At 40.1% G+C, this 18541-nt stretch overlaps 1 protein-coding gene across 5 annotated transcripts in view; it reads right to left on the bottom strand.

Moving 5' to 3' along the window:
- Positions 1-1848: 1848 nt before the first annotated feature.
- The window catches only part of csnk1a1 (casein kinase 1 alpha 1), a 31709-nt gene continuing 15016 nt past the window's right edge, over positions 1849-18541 (bottom strand). The window contains exons 5-11 of one of the 5 annotated variants that reach the window (XM_012958779.3): positions 17315-17398; positions 12562-12701; positions 11328-11406; positions 10202-10276; positions 9686-9792; positions 9122-9270; positions 1849-3469 (exon numbers count right to left, since the gene is read on the bottom strand). In XM_012958779.3, coding sequence (XP_012814233.1) covers positions 3462-3469; positions 9122-9270; positions 9686-9792; positions 10202-10276; positions 11328-11406; positions 12562-12701; positions 17315-17398 — 642 coding nt within the window. In that variant the 3' untranslated portion in view covers positions 1849-3461. Of the gene's footprint in view, positions 3470-9116; positions 9271-9685; positions 9793-10201; positions 10277-11327; positions 11407-12561; positions 12702-17314; positions 17399-18541 lie in introns of those variants that run through there. The other 4 variants (XM_012958782.3, XM_012958784.3, NM_001001221.2 and 1 more) reach the window with 4 other exon arrangements.

Genomic DNA, 18541 nt, shown 5'->3' with positions numbered 1-18541 from the left:
CCTATTTTATCACAATGGTGGTAGTGCAGCAAAAACCCAAATGCTTGGTGCTTACTGTGGGGATATCAACTGTCATTCTTATGTGAAAGAATTATATTATGTCATATTAAGATATACCCTTATGCCTTCTCCTCCCCTGTGGATAGCACAGCAACCCAGCCCAGAATATAATAAAGCATATAATAAAACACTTTAGGGACCATTTTATGGCTATTTCCAACTGCTTACAAACACCCAGAACAAGCCCCTGCCAGGTTCACCTACCACAGGCAGCAAAGGGCAGGCAGAGTATGGCACACACAGGCAGCACTCTGCCTGTCCTATGCTGCCTGTGTGTGCCATACTCTGCCTGCCCTACCCTGCCTGTGTGTGTGTGTGTGCGCCATACTCTGCCTGCCCTAGGCTGCCGTGTGTGCACCATACTCTGCCTGCCCTAAGCTGCCCGTGTGTGCACCATACTCTGCCTGCCCTAGGCTGCCCGTGTGTACCATACTCTGCCTGCCCTAGGCTGCCCGTGTGTGCCATAATCTGCCTACCCTATGCTCCCTGTGTGTGCCATACACACAGGCAACATAGTCCAGGCAGTACCTACAATGTCTGAGGTGTTTACAGGTGAACAATGCGGGTGATTACAGCCTGAGGTGTGAACACTGCAGAGTATGAACAATGCAGGGATTAAAAGGTGTGAACATAACAGGGGATTACATTTTTTTTTTTCACCTAAATCTGAGGTGAGAACCATGCAGGGGGCCAGTTAAACTGGCCATACACGCACCGATAATATCGTACGAAACCTTGTCTCGTACGATATTCGGTGCGTGTATGGCAAGTCGACAGATATCGCAGGAGGCTGCTGAGATCGGTCGACTCGCCGATCGGGCGGGTTAAAAGATTTTGATCGGGCGCCATAAAAGGCACCTGAGCAAAATCTGCCTTCAGGGCTGAATCGGCAGAAGGAGGTAGAAATCCTATTGTTTCTACCTCCTTATCTGCCGTTTCAGCCCTGAACGTTAGTGGCAGATTGAACGATCTTTCGTGCGACCACCTTTAATCAGTACTGATACCATTTAAAGCTTACTCAAAAGGTAAGCCATCAAAGCAGCCAGACAGGAGGGGAGCCACGGGCCGCCAGTTGGACAGCACTGATCTACAGGTATCCTTACGCAATATTTACATTTTCTAAATTGGTGAATACAATCATAAAAAGGCAGGAAAACAAAGTCATAATACATTTATATTATTGGTACTATCAACAAATAAGGTACATTTGATTTTAAAACAACACATTTAAAATGCAGTATAGAACAACGTAACATGGGGATAATAAGACATTACATATTTTTGATAGACACTTATTAACTGGCTAAGGGCATCTAGGCTTGCCACTCAATCAAAAAATAAATACCCATATCTAGTGTATACAGAATGGGATAACATACTCTTAGCCAACCAGATTTCATATTGGCATGCAGAAAAAATTAACTTTGGTATTTTTGTTCTATTTTGAGCAGAGAAAAGATAGAAAATCTCCATATTGCTCCTTGGGTAGAAGAATGTGCACAAGGGCCCATTGTAGTGTCCAGTACTAAGCTGGCTTGATAAACAGGTCTGAAATAATTGCATGCAATGTTAGCACACGTTGGCTCAACTTGGTATGCTCCAATCACATATTTTAAGGACCAGAAAAAAAAAAATGTACATAACTCCATTGGGATACCAACTATTGCCATTCAGTTTGTTTATATGACCCAGAATCCTGATGGGATGTCCTTTTTAGCACATTTGTTTTGATGAGTAATCACCCCATCCACCACCACATCCAGCCATTGACAGTCATGAACTAGATCAGAGATGCCAAATGTGTTTTATTTTAACATAGTGAAAACAGGCGGAAAATAAATGATGCCAAAATATAGGTAATACATGGATATGAAGGTTATTTTTATGCTAATGGAACTTCAAGCAATTCCATCATGGCAAGTGAAACTGAAAAATATCTACTGAGTAGTCCTAGAGAGGAATTCCATTTAATAGGTACATTCCATGCTTTTATTTTGCTTTAAACCACCATGGGGTGTGAGGGATAGCAGGATAAAGAAAGCATTCTCGCTCCATCTTTACCTTTGCAGTAAAGAGTAGGAATTTGCAAAAAATGAGCGATGGAAAAGAGCTGTAACTGGGCCATCAATATGCTTTACACTTCCATACAGCAGAACAGTACATTAACAGGGTACAAAATAAGATTCAAATAGACCATGTGTAAACAAATCAATATGGCAGGAGTGCTTGCATCTGTATGTTGTATTTCCAACATTTTTTTAAATAAGCCTAAATAGTGAGACAAAATAATTTCAAGAAAGTGGATTAAATTTTAGTTTTTAATGAACATGTAAACAAACAAAAATGTTCAAAATAAAAACAAAGGTATCCCAGATCATGTTTACAGTGATTACATTTCCTAAGCCACTTAAACAAGCTTTAGTTGTAAGATGTTATCTAGATTGTGAACAATATGCTGCAGTTTTTCCTTTTACAACATGAACAGTTAAATTCCATTCTCTAAAGAAAAGCAAGCTAAGCTGTGTCTTATGTCTGCACCCTAACTTATCCTTTAAAAAAAGAAAAACAAAAAACACAGTCATATGGTTTGCCTAAAAACTGTAATCTTTGGTTAAATTAAGGAGACAAGATGGTTTCAGACTACCAAGATCTGGCAAAGATAATTTATTTTCTATTACACTGTTTAGGAGACAAGCTCCTAAACATGAGCTGCAGTGCCACAAGGTCCAAATAATCCGAAACCATGCGGTCACCATAATAACCATAAGGTGGCAAAAGGAAAAACAAAAAATGATTTAACTCATTCACTGAAGGTGCACCTCTACCAGACTGTAGATATTTTAAACAGTGAAACAGTTAAGAATGTTTTAAGTGTACAATTAAAAAAAGGTGATAACGAGTGAAGAAAAGAGAAATGCGGAAACAATGAGAGTTTTGTTTCTTTTATACAATGGCCTTTAGGAAACCAGCTCATGCCTTTCTTCTCAAGTAGTAGAAGTCTTAAGCAGTGTAAGGATCAGGAGGTTAACCATAGTAAAACGAAAAAAAAAACCAAAAAAAATTGGCATATGCACAATTTCTTCCACAAGTCTGCCAACACTTAATATCTGAACCACCTGTCCCACGCTTTCGGGGAGGGGGGAGGGAACGCAATAGAAAACTGGACACCATGTTTCACTAATCTTAGTGATATTCACAATTATTAACAGCGGCTACTTTCGGCATATTGGACACAGCAGGTAGCCAGTTTATACGGAAATTAAGTTCAGCTTTACACCAAGTAAATGGTCTCCGACGACAACTGGCAAGTGTACATATGAACTAAAAATCTCTAGGTTTCAGGGGAGTGACAGGTCCAGCTCCAGCTCCAGCCTGGTCTGTGATGACTGCTCCTTTTGTGTTCAAAACCCTGTAGAAAAGAGGGGAGGGGGGAAAGAGGTGGAGCAGGTGTTATTAACCCATTGTGATCACCTGATTTGTTTAGCTGATGAAAAATCGCAACACCAGAGTTAGGAAGGGGTAGAAAACGTATCTGTAACCAGAGCAATGTCTATAAACTAAAGGTCAAAGAAAGTTGGAAAATGTTGTCATTTTTTCAGTTATTTATATTTAGTAAAATTACAAGATAACTGCTATACCAGATACCTTACCAACAGGCCTGACTAACCAAGCGACTTCTAGAAAATGCTATTCCAGCTACGTTCAACACAAGTCCTACATGCAAGCTACTTTTTAAAGGAACAGTAACACCAAAAAATGAAAGCTTTAAAGTAATAAAAATATAATGTACTGTTGCCCTGCACTGGTAAAACTGGTGTGTTTGCTACAGTAACACTACTATAATTTATATAATAAGCTGCTGTGTAGCCCCGGGGGCAGCCATTCAAGCTGGAAAAAAGGAGAAAAGGCACAGGTTACATAGCAGATAACAGATAAATTCTGTAGAGTACAATAGTGTTTTATCTGTTATCTGCTATGTGCCTGTGCCTTTTCTCCTTTGAATGGCTGCCTCCATGGCTACACAGCAGCTCATTTATATAAATTATAGTAGACTTTCTGAAGTAAACACACAACTTTTACCAGTGCAGGGCAGCAGCACATTATATTTTAGTTACTTTTACACACTTTCATTTTTTGGTGTTACTGTTCCTTTAAGAATAAAATGGTCTTATTTTTTTAAAGCAATCCCAGCTTTGTGACGAAGAGGGTATGATAGGCCCCCTCACATGCCAAGAGCAAGGAGGGATGGACAGCACCAGCCTCCACTTCTGTGGTGATTGGGCTTTTCATTACTGGTGGGGCTTAAAGCAGTGGCAAAAGGGGTGCAGCCTGAAGGCCAATTAAGGGGAGCCTATATTCCTTCCTAGAAACACCTTAACACCCAGCCAGAAAGCCAACTGGAGGGAAAACATTTTGGTATCCTAGATATTCTTGGCACTATGGCTGAAAGACATTTTCCTATATCTGGAACCTTGTTATGACAAACACACCACAGTTAACACCACATGCAGTGGTAGTGGAGATGACCATTATCACCCATGGAGACTGCCATTGGTTTGAATGACACTCGCCTTTACTGCTATTAGAGATGAGGCTGAAATCCTCCTCTGTGGGCAGTTATCAAATGGTTGCAATTCAAGTCATTGGTAGTTTATATGGCAAGTACAGGTATTTCTCTGCCAATACCCAAATACTAATGGCTTTTCTTTTTTAACTCACTATTATGCAATACTTATCTAGACTTAAAGGAGAATGCAAGCCAAAATTTAAAAAGCATACTGCCCAATAGTCGTCCTATTGTTTAGTAAAAACGCCACACTTTTGGCTCACCTAATCAAATATTTACTCAGTCACACTTACTTCACATTTTCTAGAACAGGCAGCCATCTCTAAAAAGGTATTCTCCCTTTCTTTCCCTCCTTGTTCATACTGCACATGTTTCATTCCCTCCCCCCCCTCTGCGCCAGATCTGCTTCTGACTGGCTGGTGGGCATGTGTAGCTCAGAACAGGAGACAGGATCAAGTTACACACATGCTCCCTGTAGATTGTAAGCTCTTTTGGGCAGGGCCATCTTCACCTCTTGTATTGGTTATTGATTGCTTTATATGTTACTCTGTATGTCCAATGTATGAAACCCACTTATTGTACAGCGCTGCGGAATATGTTGGCGCTTTATAAATAAATGTTAATAATAATGCTCAGAGAATAGGAAGGCTGCGCTGGCAGCATACAGGAAGGACAGAGAGATTTCAGTGATGTCACTGTAGTCTTCACACTGCTGTAGGCTGCCAGCACCATATCTCAGAGAAGCAAGCAGGGATCTGGGAATTTAGATATGCAGTAAGTACTTAAAAAGAATGCCTTTAGACTTTACTTTTAATTTATATGAACCTTTGTCCTTTAATACTTACAGAGATTGTTCATCAGTCCCTTTAGTGCTTACTACCAGGATCACTAGGCAGTCTGGGGCCAAATAACCTACCTGCACAGAGAACTTAAGATGGCCATAACCAGGCCAATCTAGTATGATCTCCAACCAATCTACCCATAGGCTCTGTATGGTGCCTTACTATACTTCTTATCGTTCGTGGAGTATATGCAAACAACTGGAAAAGCATGAATTCAAGGAGCTGCGGCTGACTAAATTCTCTAACCAGTTCAATATCAGGACCATCTACAATGGATATAGTTATCCATAGGAAAGGAATACGGTCATGGAAAAACCTTTTTTTACAAATGCATTAGTTAATAGAGATTCTCCAGCAGAATTCTGCATTGAAATCTGTTTTTCAAAAACAGGAGTTTTATTTATATTTAATTTTGAAATAACACATGGGGCTAGCCATATTCTTTATTTCCCAGGATGCCACAGCCATGTGGCCTGTGCTCTGAAACTTCAGTTACACTTTATTGCTAAACTGCAAGTTGGAGTGATATCACCCCCCTCCCAGCAGCTGAGCAGAACAATGGGAAGGGAGCAAGATAGCAGCTCCCAGTAGATATCAGAATAGCACTCAATAGTAAGAAATCCAAGTCCGGCTTGGGACTCCTCCAGTTACATGAGAGTAGGAGAAACAATAGGTTATCTGAAAGCAGTTCTAATGTGTAGCACTTGCTCCTTCTGAAAGCTCAGACTCAGGCACAAGGTACTGAGATGGCTGCCTACACACCAATATTACAGCTAAAAAAAATACATTTGTTGGTCCCAGAATCAAATTTTAAATGGTAAAGTCAATTATTTGCTATGTAAGCAGTGTAATTTAGAAAAAAAAAATATCAAAAAATCACGACAGTATCCCTTTAACCTTAAGTTAAAGTCTTAGTATTACCATTAAAAACACTAATCTAATCTGGTATAGATTGAATTTGCAAACAATTTTCACAAAAGCAGCAAGAGAAGCAGTGTTTCAATAATGCAAAAGAACAATGGTATGCACCCATGGACACAAGTGCCAACAAACAATGTATCTAGGATACAGGATACTGTGTTTAAAGACAAGGAAATGTGGTTTCACTGGGGGATGCTTAAATCTTAGGAACACTCAATGAATCCAGTTGCTAAGTTCTTTCCCAGGGTTGGTGCTAGAGTAAATGCTCAGAGAAGCATTAAAATAAAAGGGAAGGTAAACTTCAGATTTCATGATCACCAAGTCAGTCATGAGTGTTCTCTAGATGTTACAGAACTAGAGACAATTAACTTTAGTTCTTTGCCATTTTTATGAAAAAGCTCTTTAAGGAGTTTAACAGCCTATCAAATATTATAAGGGCAGTGTCAGATCAAAGACTTAAAGCTGATCACACATGGAAAGATCTGCTTATCTGGCAAGGTCACCAAATGAGTGAATCTTTCTCTGAAACACCCACCTCGAAGTGGGCAATATAAGATCACACTGATGGGGATGCAGGTCGTCGGGGAGAGGACTGCATCAATGAGCCAAAACTCCTTGTCCCGATGGGAATTTTAGACCTGCCCAATTGACACATCTTCGATTTATGGCAAGGTATCGATCAGGCAGGCCTGTCTGAGGGCCCATACACAAGCAGACAGCAGCTTTTAACTGCCTGTACATGGCTATTAGATAGGGCTGCTCTGGAAGACATAGTTGCCAGGGTAGGGAATGACTAAAAGAAATTTCTAATAACAGAACAGCAAGCTGTAGTTTCACAACACATTAAAAGCATCCATTTAAAGGAGAAGGAAAGGCAAAGACACTTGGGGGTGCCAAAATGTTAGGCACCCCCAAGTGACTTGAATTGCTTACCTTGTACCCCGGGCTGGTGCCCCTGTTCGGAGAGAACAGCACCAGCCCGGGGTACCTGTAGCGCTTCCTCCTTCCTGTATCGCTCGCGTGCGCATGCACAGTAGAGTGAAAAGCCGATCGTTAACAGAGAAGTCGGCTTCTCACTCTACTGCGCCTTGTGACTTAGCCTTTCCTTCTCCTTTAAAACACTCCATATTCCTCTCCAAAGCATCAAAGATAAAAATCAAGGGGTATCAGTTTCAGAAATGCCAGTGACATTCTCTCAGCAACATCTTCCACTAAGTCTACATTTACTCACGGCAAAACTAGATCAAGAACCTGTCCAACAAGCACCAATTAAGGCTTCCACATGCTTAAAATGTATTTACTAACCAACTGAACCTAAAATTTTCTCAGGCTGATACGACACGATATTTAACCCAAGCCTTTATTCTTCAAATAAACATGAATCTGCACGTTGCATCAGACCTTTACTTACAGTAGCTCCAATTAGTGATATACAAAGGTGTTTTTCCCCCTTTAACAATCTTATAAGCCCTAGAAGATAAATTGCTCTAAAAATATTCATTAAAAAGAAAAACGGTGTATACTAAGAAATCAACTGGTTCATGTGACTGCGCATTAAATCTAAATCAGTTCTTTAGAGTATCCTCTTTTCTAAAACCCGGTGACTGGCATTTGCCCCTTCACCTGCTGACCAAAGTTTTGCCTTATGCCCAGCCCTGGACAGCTTTCCACATCCTCCCATTGCGCAGAAAGATCCGCTGTACTTCACCGTCACAGCAGGAGACCTGTGGACAGCCAACATGTTTAATAAAGGCATCCCAGCTAATCATGATCCTCATCTGTGGACTAACCAAGCCATAAAAGCAAAGACAAGTCTAAAGGGAATGTAAAGAGGGAGCATAAAACTGGCCTTGCATTAGACAATTCAAATATCTTCAAAGGATGCACAAACATTAATAACATACATATCATAAAATATATATATATATATATATATATATATATATATATATATATATATATATATATTTATTTATTTATTTATTTTTTTTAAATATATACACAAATCACATATTATACATATATTGGAAGTACTGATCAAATTCAAAAGCAGCCAAAGGGCACCAAAGGGAAAAATGTGACAAAAGTATTTTGTATTTAAAGTACCACAATTCCTATTCAGAGCTATAAAAACAGTCTTGAAGGAACCTAAAACATGCTACTTTGTAAGGTAGTCTGTTTCTATATATAAAAATGTCACAGTTTTCCCATTGGTTTTGAGAAGGAAAAAACAAAAAAAGGAAAACCCACACCATTAGCACTCAGTTGCCAAAGGGACCTGCTATAAGTAACAGTTCCCTTCTGCAGCAGAAGTACTTTAAAAGAAAACAGTCAGTGTTAATTACCGTCATAAAACAAGAAGGCTGACCCCCCCCATAATCCATGAAGTGTTAGGTCCAGGAATGTGAGCCAAGAAAAGCTTCCACATTCACTTCACCAAAACTGTTTCCCAGATTTGAAAGAGGGAGTTAATGCATGAGAAAGATGTAGCTGTTAAGATGACCCAACATCCCAAAAAGATGATATTGCTATAAATATACAAGGAAGTTTCAAATTAAAGTTAGTAGTCAAATTTTCCAAGGACGTATTTTCTTTTTTTTTTCTTTTAAATTTAAGCCAAATTTAACCACCTCCTTGATCTAACTCTCTTTAAAGGCTATATCGAATTTGTTTAGTGCTTTCTTAGAATTTTGTTTTCCCTGCAACGTCCCTTGGGTTGTTGGCTACTAACCTTTCATGTTACTCTTGGATTTGTCAGTTTGCTTGCCTGTGGGGGTTTGGGCTTGCTGGCCCTGCCCACTGGAGGAGGCTGCTTGCTGAGCTGCCTTCTGCTTTAACATTGTCCAGTCAAACGTGTAGTCATATTGGTGGTTCAAAGTTCTGGAAAAGAAGGGATTTTCACTTAGTACAGAAAATGAAAATAGAAAAATATCAAAAAACTTTGCGTGTGTTAAAATCTGTAATGCGTATTGTTACCAATAAAATAAACCTATAGGTCACTATGCATAATGTGGTGGTGCAGAGACAAGGGAATGAGCTGTAAGGACAATGAAACGGGTGTGGGCTGTATGAGGGTTGGGGAAGAAGCAACTATTAATACGATTAACACTTAATTGCATCATAACCCATCAGACAACAAAGCGTATCCCATGTGGTCTCACCTTAAATGATGTAGTGGTAAGCAATATTGCAAACAATCAATTAAGAATTATTGTAAAGTGCCTTTAACTAAGATATTATGAGGTAAGTAACTTGAGAAAATCATGCTATTGCAGTCATAGTTGTGGATTCTAACCTGAACAGAATACGGAATAGTTGTCGCAGATACATGTAGTCTGGTGCCTCTTCAAATCGTAAGCCGCGGCAGTAGTTCAGATACATTGCAAATTCTGCAGGAAACCCCTAAAAGTCCATTGTGAAAACAGTTTAAATCTAAAGCAAAACGTCAACAAAAAACAAATATGCAGAACAGAAATCATCCCATACTATTTATTGGCTGTATCCAAAACTTCCTCTTGGTTTCATAACATGCTCATTACCTTGCAACAAATTTTAAGGCGCTTACAAATTCAACTGTTGCCAGATAAGAACAGGATAATATTATGCTTTAATAATTCCACGGAGAGCAAAGGTTCTGAGCCTGAAAATGTGTGGATATTGGGCTGAGCTGAGGAGTACTTTCATTTGTACATGACAGACAAAGCAATGCTACTATAAAAAGACATGAAACAGAACAGATAGCAGCTGCATTAGTAGATTAAATAGAACAAAATGTCTCAGAAGATATCCCCAACCAAAATCGCCAACCTACCTTACACAATACCTCAACTGGAGTGGACATCTTCTTTTCACTTATCTTTTCATACTTTTGCTTCTTTGTAGCTGCCTGCGGAACATGTGGTTCACAATATAAAAATGTTGTGCAATACCAGACTAAACCGGAGGATACAAGAAAATTATGCAATCAAAACTATTCATTTTCTATAGAAAGTAACTGTATGCAGAGGTTCACATAAATAACTTGTCACAAAGAATGACTCCAATATACTGTTTGGCCAACCTGTACCACAGTAAACAACTGTTTCTAATGATATACTACATATAATATAAAACCATAAAAAAATGCAGACATCTCTTGCTTTGGCTCTATGGTTTGTTTAAAAGCTGCAAACAGGAAACGCATATGTCTTCCCACCGACAATTCACTTCACTGCCATTGGGAAGGCATTCTGTGGCTAATCTTCCTGTGGGCCATTGCCCTTAGGCACAGTGAGCTACTTTTTCTGTAAGCAAGCAACTTAAGATGACCAAACAAAGCCAGCTTGGCTATGAGCTAAGCCAAATCAAGCCGATTCAACTGTTGGCCCCTGGATCAATAAATGGTACATATCGTGGGCCTGCAGAAACATATCTCCTCTGAATGCTCTCCTACTGGTGGCAATGTAAATCACCGGTAGGAAAATGTGTGTCGCTTTGGCTTTATAGTTTATATGTTTCTTTTGCTGCATTTACCTTGGGGGGGGCTTCACTGTCAGTGTTTTACTGCGGTGTACTAGAATGCAGTAAAAATGGAGCAGAGTGCTGAGGGTGCACTGTTCTCTAGTCTGAGAAACCTCATAAGATGTCACTGTCCATTTAAAGCTCTGAAAACAATTTCACGGCAGTCACAATGCCAAATGGAATTTTCTTTTTGTCATTTACACTGGTCATCCTACAAATAAGTCTATTTGTAGTCAGTCTGGACATTTAAAAGAAGCATGCCCAAAGACCAGTACGGACCAGCGTCACTAGACCTCTCCTACCTTTATAAAAAAAACATATGGATGCAGAAAAAAAATAAAGAAAACTATATAAGCAGCATCTCAGCAATGGTGTCCCTGTGCAATGATCTGAGAGGCCTGATGCTTTGAAAACTACTGACTGAGTGCAGGACTTACCTTTAATCCCTGCCATGGAAGGCTGGTTCTGTTGAAATACATTAGCACGTACCCTAGAGACTCCATATCATCACGGCGACTGCAAAACAACAAACACCTCTGTCAGTCTTCAGATTGCACATCGAATTGCATATACTTTCATGCCGATATAGTCTTTATGGCCTGGTATTTCCAGCCAACAAATATCCATGTTACATATTAACACAGTAGTCATGGTTCAAAAATGGCACACATTGCCAGAAGTTCAATAAATCATACAGTTATAATATATAACCTGCGTACTATGGTGCATAGGCGCACAGACTTGCTTCCCATTTTCTACAGTGGAAACAGAAGGAATTAGACTACACTTATTTCCAGAGAACTTGCTAGTCTACATTTTAAGACAGTCTTTGCAGGCCACAGCTACTTGTGACTTTTCCGATTATTGTCAAGTGGGAGCAAAAACAATTTCCACTGTTTTATTGTATCATGTCCTTGTGCCCTGTGACATGTAATGGCAAAGTTCCATGTGCCACAACCCTAGAAGGTATTATCTATATTTAAAAATCTTATGGTCTCCTTCAGGGTTCAAATTTACCACTGCAGTTGTCAGTGCATTCCTGAATCTTAACCTTATGCAGAGGTTAGTAGTAAATCCAAGTAGAGTAGTCCATAGTGGCTACGTGGATCCAGCTTAAGCTACAAACAATAGAAAACTTTGCTGTTCCTCTATTAAAAAAAAAAAAAAAAAAAATCGGCTTTAGGGTGAATAGTCTAAAAGGTAATACTAAACATGCAAGAATCCTACTCTACATTGGTCAGACAAGGCCTTAATGGACATAGCTAGCTGTAGTTATTAGCTAGGTACCAATAGTGCAGCATTTTCAGCTTCTAGATCAAAGAAAGTAGAATACAGGTGACCTGTACAAAAAGGCATTTTAAGTAGCAGCTGTTAACAATGGTCACCAAAATAAAGGTAGATACATGTAGCTGCTCAAACTGACTGTGATCCAGACCACAAACTGATGTGGCCATAACCTATTCCTGGATATCTGATGATCCATACATCTGTCAACTGGGGGAGATAGGGTTAGTGATTGATAGTCTTCAGCTATCCAGGTTCTCTCCAATCTGACCATGTGCCCCACACATGGAAAACTAATACAAATGCATGTATGAGCAAGCCAGTGACCAACTTTAGTAACATTATAAGGGTGCTGCTTTACATAAAGCGATTTAATTGCATCTTTACCTTTGCTCAATTCCTAGGTGAGCATTTATACTAGCATAGCGAGCCGTGCCAGTAAGATTTTTGTCTTCTCTGTAAGGTATGTGCTGCCTCGTCCTGTTGTCTCTGTACTTTTTGGCCAAACCAAAGTCTATAAGGAATAACTTGGCAAAAAAGAAATAAAGTTTAAGATATGGGCAAACAACAACAAGTCAACTTCAGCGTCAATTTAAACAGATTGCAAGAAAAATGCTAAACACGACTGCATGCATAGATGTGGTTCAGCATGTTCAAAAATAACTAGATTATATAAAAACCTAAAATAAGCATTCACAAAATAAAGCTCTAAAGACAGCATCCTTTAAACCCAAAACACATGGCTTTTATGACACAGACACACACAAAAGCAGACAACTATATTTCTCAATTACAATCCATGGGGACAATATCTTGCAAGGAGAATATTTGAGCAAGATCCACTTCTTAAGGGCCAGTAGGTTACATACTTTAATATTTTCATTCTAAATCTTAGTTCATACAGACTAATATCCACACTCTTAAGATGGCCACAAATGGGCCACATTAGCACCTGGCTCACCCTTCATGCCCAATTCAGCAGAGAATTGATACATGTATAGCACTGTCTTCATTTACTTGTTTTTGGCTATGCGCAAAAATAAATTTGCGAATACTTCTGAAAGCGTCCTTAATGTTTTCCATAGTCCCTCAAGTAATGCTCTAATTCATGTACTAAAACACCAAGAGTGGTTAACCTGACCAAGGAACACAACTGGCTGAAAATAGTAATTGAAAGCTTCAGGCATAAACCATGTACTAGAAACCTTGTGGCACAGAGGTTCACGGCACCCAAGCCATGTACAGAAGGATCTATTTTACGTATAGTGGCATTTGGGATTTTCTTCAGATTTAGCAAAAAGGTAGACATCTGGCATTTTATTACTGGATGACCCATAATACTAAAAAAAAAAAAAAAAAAAAAAAAAAAAGGGGGGGGGGGGGGGAATAGATCTGTCCTGAGCTTATGTCTGACCTTTTCCAAAAGTCTCAAACAAACAAAACCCAGAATACAGAGAAGCTCACAAATACTTGAAAAACAAGTAAAATACCAAGATCTGCTTCATTTATATGAACTGCAGTATGGACAACAGTTACATTACAGGCCATGTTCACCTCCAAATTACATTCAAAGGGTTCTTCAGCAAAGACTGCCTCCAGGTAAGCAGGGACTGAAACTGAAAGGGCTGCTGCCCACAAAATGTAGGTGTGGGGGGGTTTAAATAACTAACAGCAGAAATTCCAAACTGGAACAGCTATCTGGTTGCTAGGATCCAATTTACTTAACTTAGAAAGTTAAACTACCTATTAAAAGGCAAATAAAATAACTGGTAGTAAGGGCTATAGCAGTCTATTGAAGCAATACAAACCAAGATAACCTCTCAAATGCCTTTACCACATAACCATTACATAAACATTGTGTTTATTGGTTATATGTTAAGAGGTTGAGACCAGCATTTTAAGGGCTCTGGCACACTGGGAAATTAGTCGCCCGCGACAAAACTCCCTGTTCGCGGGCGACTAATCTCCCCAAGTTGCCATGACCCGCCATCCCACCGGCGAACATGTAAGTCGCCGGCGGGATGGCACACGCGGCGGCACGATTTCCCGATGGGCGTGTGCCATCCCGCCGGCGACTTACATGTTCGCCGGTGGGATGGCGGGTCATGGCAACTCGTGGAGATTAGTCGCCCGCGAACAGGGAGTTTTGTCGCGGGCGACTAATTTCCCCGTGTGCCAGAGCCCTAATACTCCTTGTGGTTTGACACAACGGTTACTAGCCACAGACTGAAAAACTTGCATATTTAACTAGTTTACAGAAAAACTAGAATAAAAAAAAAAAAAAAGTAATAATTCAGTCATAGATAAGTGTCCTAAATGGAGAGTGTTCCACCAAGAGACTCAGAGCCCAAAACTGACCATACATGTGGAGATCCATTAGTCTGACTAGGTTGCCAAACAAGTGATTGTGAGCCCTCATCAGCTCATGCTGCAGGTATGGGGATTTGTCAGATGAGAATCATGTTGTCATGCCAATGCAGTCCTCTCTGATAAGATTTTCAAGCCGGTCTGATACAGTCAGACAGGCTGTCCCACACACATATTACATGGCCTGATAAGTTGCTGACACGCTCTGGAGGGGCAGTGTTAACTTTTATTGGCCCAGGTTCAGCTACATATCCCTGGTAAACAGTCTTCAAAAGGAATCACAGCACTCAATTTCACAGACACAGAAGTAAAGGTGGCCATACACAGGCAGATTCTAGCTGCAGATATCGGTCCCTTAAGGTCCCCCATACACATTGAGATTCACACGCTTGGCGAGATCTTCAAGCAAGCGGATCTTCACCAGATATCCCCACCTACGGGTGGGCGGTATCTGGGAATGTGTAGGTAAAAAAAAAAGTCGGGCCAAGGGACAGATATCGGCAGCTACAATCGGCCCGTGTATGGGGACCTTTAGACCGATTCGGCAGCTTATCGGCCCACGTATGGGCACTAACGACGGGCCTGCCCAGCCTGAAATCAGCCAGATCTGGATCGGGCAAGTTTAAAGATTTAGTCTGATTGGGGATCGCAGTGGCTCATTGATGCAGTCCCCGACCGACGGACGCCTATACCAGTCGTTCTAACCAGTCAAATTAGCCCGATATCACCCACCTGTAGGTTGGGAATGACGGGAGAAGCATTTATGGCCACCTTAAGATTTCAAAATTAAGGTCTGAGGACAGACACCTTTCAGTACCTGCTGATGGCCTGAGCACTCTAATATGGTGCAATATTTGGGAGTGAATGACTCTACAAACAAGTAACATATTTTAGATCAAGCTATTTCTTATCTTGAAAAGCTATAGGTGTGGTAGTATAGTATAATCTTCCCTAAATACTTATTCTGGTTTAATCAAATTCAAAACTCTTAGGGCTCTGGCACATGGGGAGATTAGTCGCCCGCGACAAATCTCCCATGTCGCAGGCGACTAATCTCCCCGAACTACCATCCCACCGGCGAAAATGTAAGTCGCCGGTGGGATGGCACACGCTGCGCAGGCGATTTAGGCAAATCGCCGAAGGTACCTCGTGAAGCATTTTCGGCGATTTACCGAAATCGCCTGCGCAGCGTGTCATCCCACCGGCAACTTACATTTTCGCCGGTGGGATGGCAATCCGGGGAGATTAGTCGCGGGCGACTAATCTCCCCGTGTGCCAGAGCCCTTACATGTTAAAGGGGCAGTATATTTTCTTCAACAGGAGCTGAATGAATAGGGATACTGCTTAACATACCCTTTGCCTGTTTTTGATAAAAAAAAAAAAAAAAAAAAAAAAACAGCCCAACAGGACAAATGACCCTGCCCCCAAGCAAAACAGTGACAAAGGAGGGAGGGGGCTGTATACTGGCGATATAATTTCTTACTTTCAAGCTTCAGCTTCTTTGTTTAGCTCAAGCAATGACAAAATCCCAGATTTTTAAATGACTAAAAAAGCAAAAAAGTATATTGAGCACAAGCCCTATTCATTAACCAAGCAGGAAAATCGGTCCCTTGAAGCCTGCCATAGTTTTTAAGAGTTTTCTCTCTAAATTTTTGTATTGGCTATGTTATTGTCCAATATTTAAGTATCATTATATTCCACAAATGTTTCCATTGAAGAGACACAGCAAACACAAACAGTGACAAATGCAGTACAGGGCTGTTTTAAAGTAATTATAATGTAATGTTGTCCTGCTCTGTTAACAGTTGTGCGTTTGCTTCAGAGATACTACTATAGTTGATATAAATAAGTCACGGGGGCAGCTATCTAAGATGGGAAAAAAAGGCTCTGGTTACATAGCAGATATGTTTTACAGAATATAATGGTGTTTTATCTGTTAATCTGTTATCTGCTATGTAACCTGTGCCTTTTCTCCAGCTTTAATGGCTGCCCCAATGGCTACACAGCAGGGTATTTATATGAACTATAGTAGGGTTTCTGAGACAAACACACCAGTTGTACCAGTGCAGGGCAACAGTATATTATACTGTAATTCCTTTTACACACATTTTTTGGTGTTACTGTTCCTTTAACTCCACATTCAGTAAACTGGGTTTGTGTAGAAAAAGTGTTAACGTGCTTTCAGTGAATAGCAAACCTATCACGCCAGTGTGCACCCTACTTCCGTAACCTTTGTAGTGTATTCCAGCTTGGCCGGCTGAAGAACCAGGGCCAGTAACAAGTGCAAACAAAGAAAAATTGTGTTTGCGTTTTTTGGTTATTTACAAAGAACCCCATCTTCTATTCGACCTAAACTTGAGGCGTTTACTCTCAGATGAGTCACAGAAACCCTATATCATGTGACTTAAAACAATACACATTAAAATGCATAATGGCTGTATATCATTTCAATGTTTTGTGTAGTTCAAACCTAGTGGGATTACATGGGTTAGTTTCCTAATCTCTGAAGCATGCTTTTAAGCAAGCTGGACAAAAAAAAATTATGCATTCAGAATTAACAAGCAAGAAGCTAAAAGGGAAATTATCTTAGTAATGTTACATGTTTGCCAAGTATGTCTGAATAATGCCAACATAAGAGGTGCTTGTGCAAGGCCTGAATTGATCGTTAAACAGAAATATAGAAAGTGTAAAATGAAACCAAGGATTAAATTGGAGGATTAAAAGCGCAGATGAGATTGGGGTGGAGGCTGGAATAGGAGACAGTTGTTCAGACCTGGTTTAATCCTGAGAAAGATGGGTCCTGAGAGGTACTAACAGTCATGCTTCTTTTCCTCTTCCCCACTGGAGATTCTAAACACTGAACAGACAATAGAGGGTGGCAGTGCATCAAACAGTATCGCTTACATTGCAACAATGGCTGGAGCAGACAGGCAACACCGAGGCGCTAAAGAACAGGAGTCAAATGCCATCCTCCTTCCACCAAGCAGCTATGGGCAATAAAATATGAAATATATATCCCCTCCAAAACTCCCTCCCTCCAACAATTAATTTGAAATTTTCTTAATGGCCCTTTGAGAGTACGACACTGCCCACACTTTAGCAGCTGGAAAAAGTTTAGCGTTTTAAATCTGTACGGGGAATGCAATGATCCATTCCATAATGTGTGAGCAGAAACATGGGAGTTACCAGCTCAGCAGTTATGGAATCAAATCATTTAACATTATGCCCTTTCTAGGTCATCCCACAGATTAGAATATATATCATTAAAAATCTTCAGTAAGGAAGAGGTGCAAGGCATTTAGTCACCTGATTATAGAGAGATAAGCATGCAGGGCTTGTTACTAGAGGAGCAGAAACCCTGGTATTGACATATTCCACCTTTAAGGGCAGATTATTAGGGACACAAAAATGCATCTTAACGCTACTGGAACAAGATTACCAGTAATCCATAACAGAGCAAAACGATTTTGCATGGTATGGACCATATCACTACACCAACATGGAACACATCAGCAAACTTTAAGAGGCTACAGTCAGCTATAAACCAGAACTAAAAATTACTACTACAAATATTGTTCTATACATAATTATCTAGCCTAATACTATATGTATCCATTTCGGATTAAAGGGGGTAGTGCGTATTTAATCAAAATATAGAAGCACTTTTCTGAACATTTCTGCAGGGGTAGAGAAGAGTAAATACCTGGAAAACAAGGTGAAACTTACAAACTTAGATAAGGTTGCATTATTTTCAATGCAATCAGTCATTGCATGAGCTGACCACATGTTATAAGATTTTGCATAAAATATTGCTCCTTGCACTTGCATTTCTTGATGCCAGTGGCAACATGTCCCGCCAATCTGTTTGAATGAATAGCACAAATGCAACAATTAGCCCTGGAGACCCTTGAATCTACTGCTAAGTCTAAGAAATCACTGTCACTGGAGACTTTACTCCCCCTTCAATTGAAACTTTTCTTGCCACAAACTACCAACTGCT

Source organism: Xenopus tropicalis, chromosome 3, assembly GCF_000004195.4.
Source record: "Xenopus tropicalis strain Nigerian chromosome 3, UCB_Xtro_10.0, whole genome shotgun sequence".
Lineage (NCBI taxonomy): Eukaryota > Metazoa > Chordata > Amphibia > Anura > Pipidae > Xenopus > Xenopus tropicalis.
Note: the sequence above shows the minus strand (reverse complement) of the source record. Positions and strands in the feature narration are given on the sequence as shown.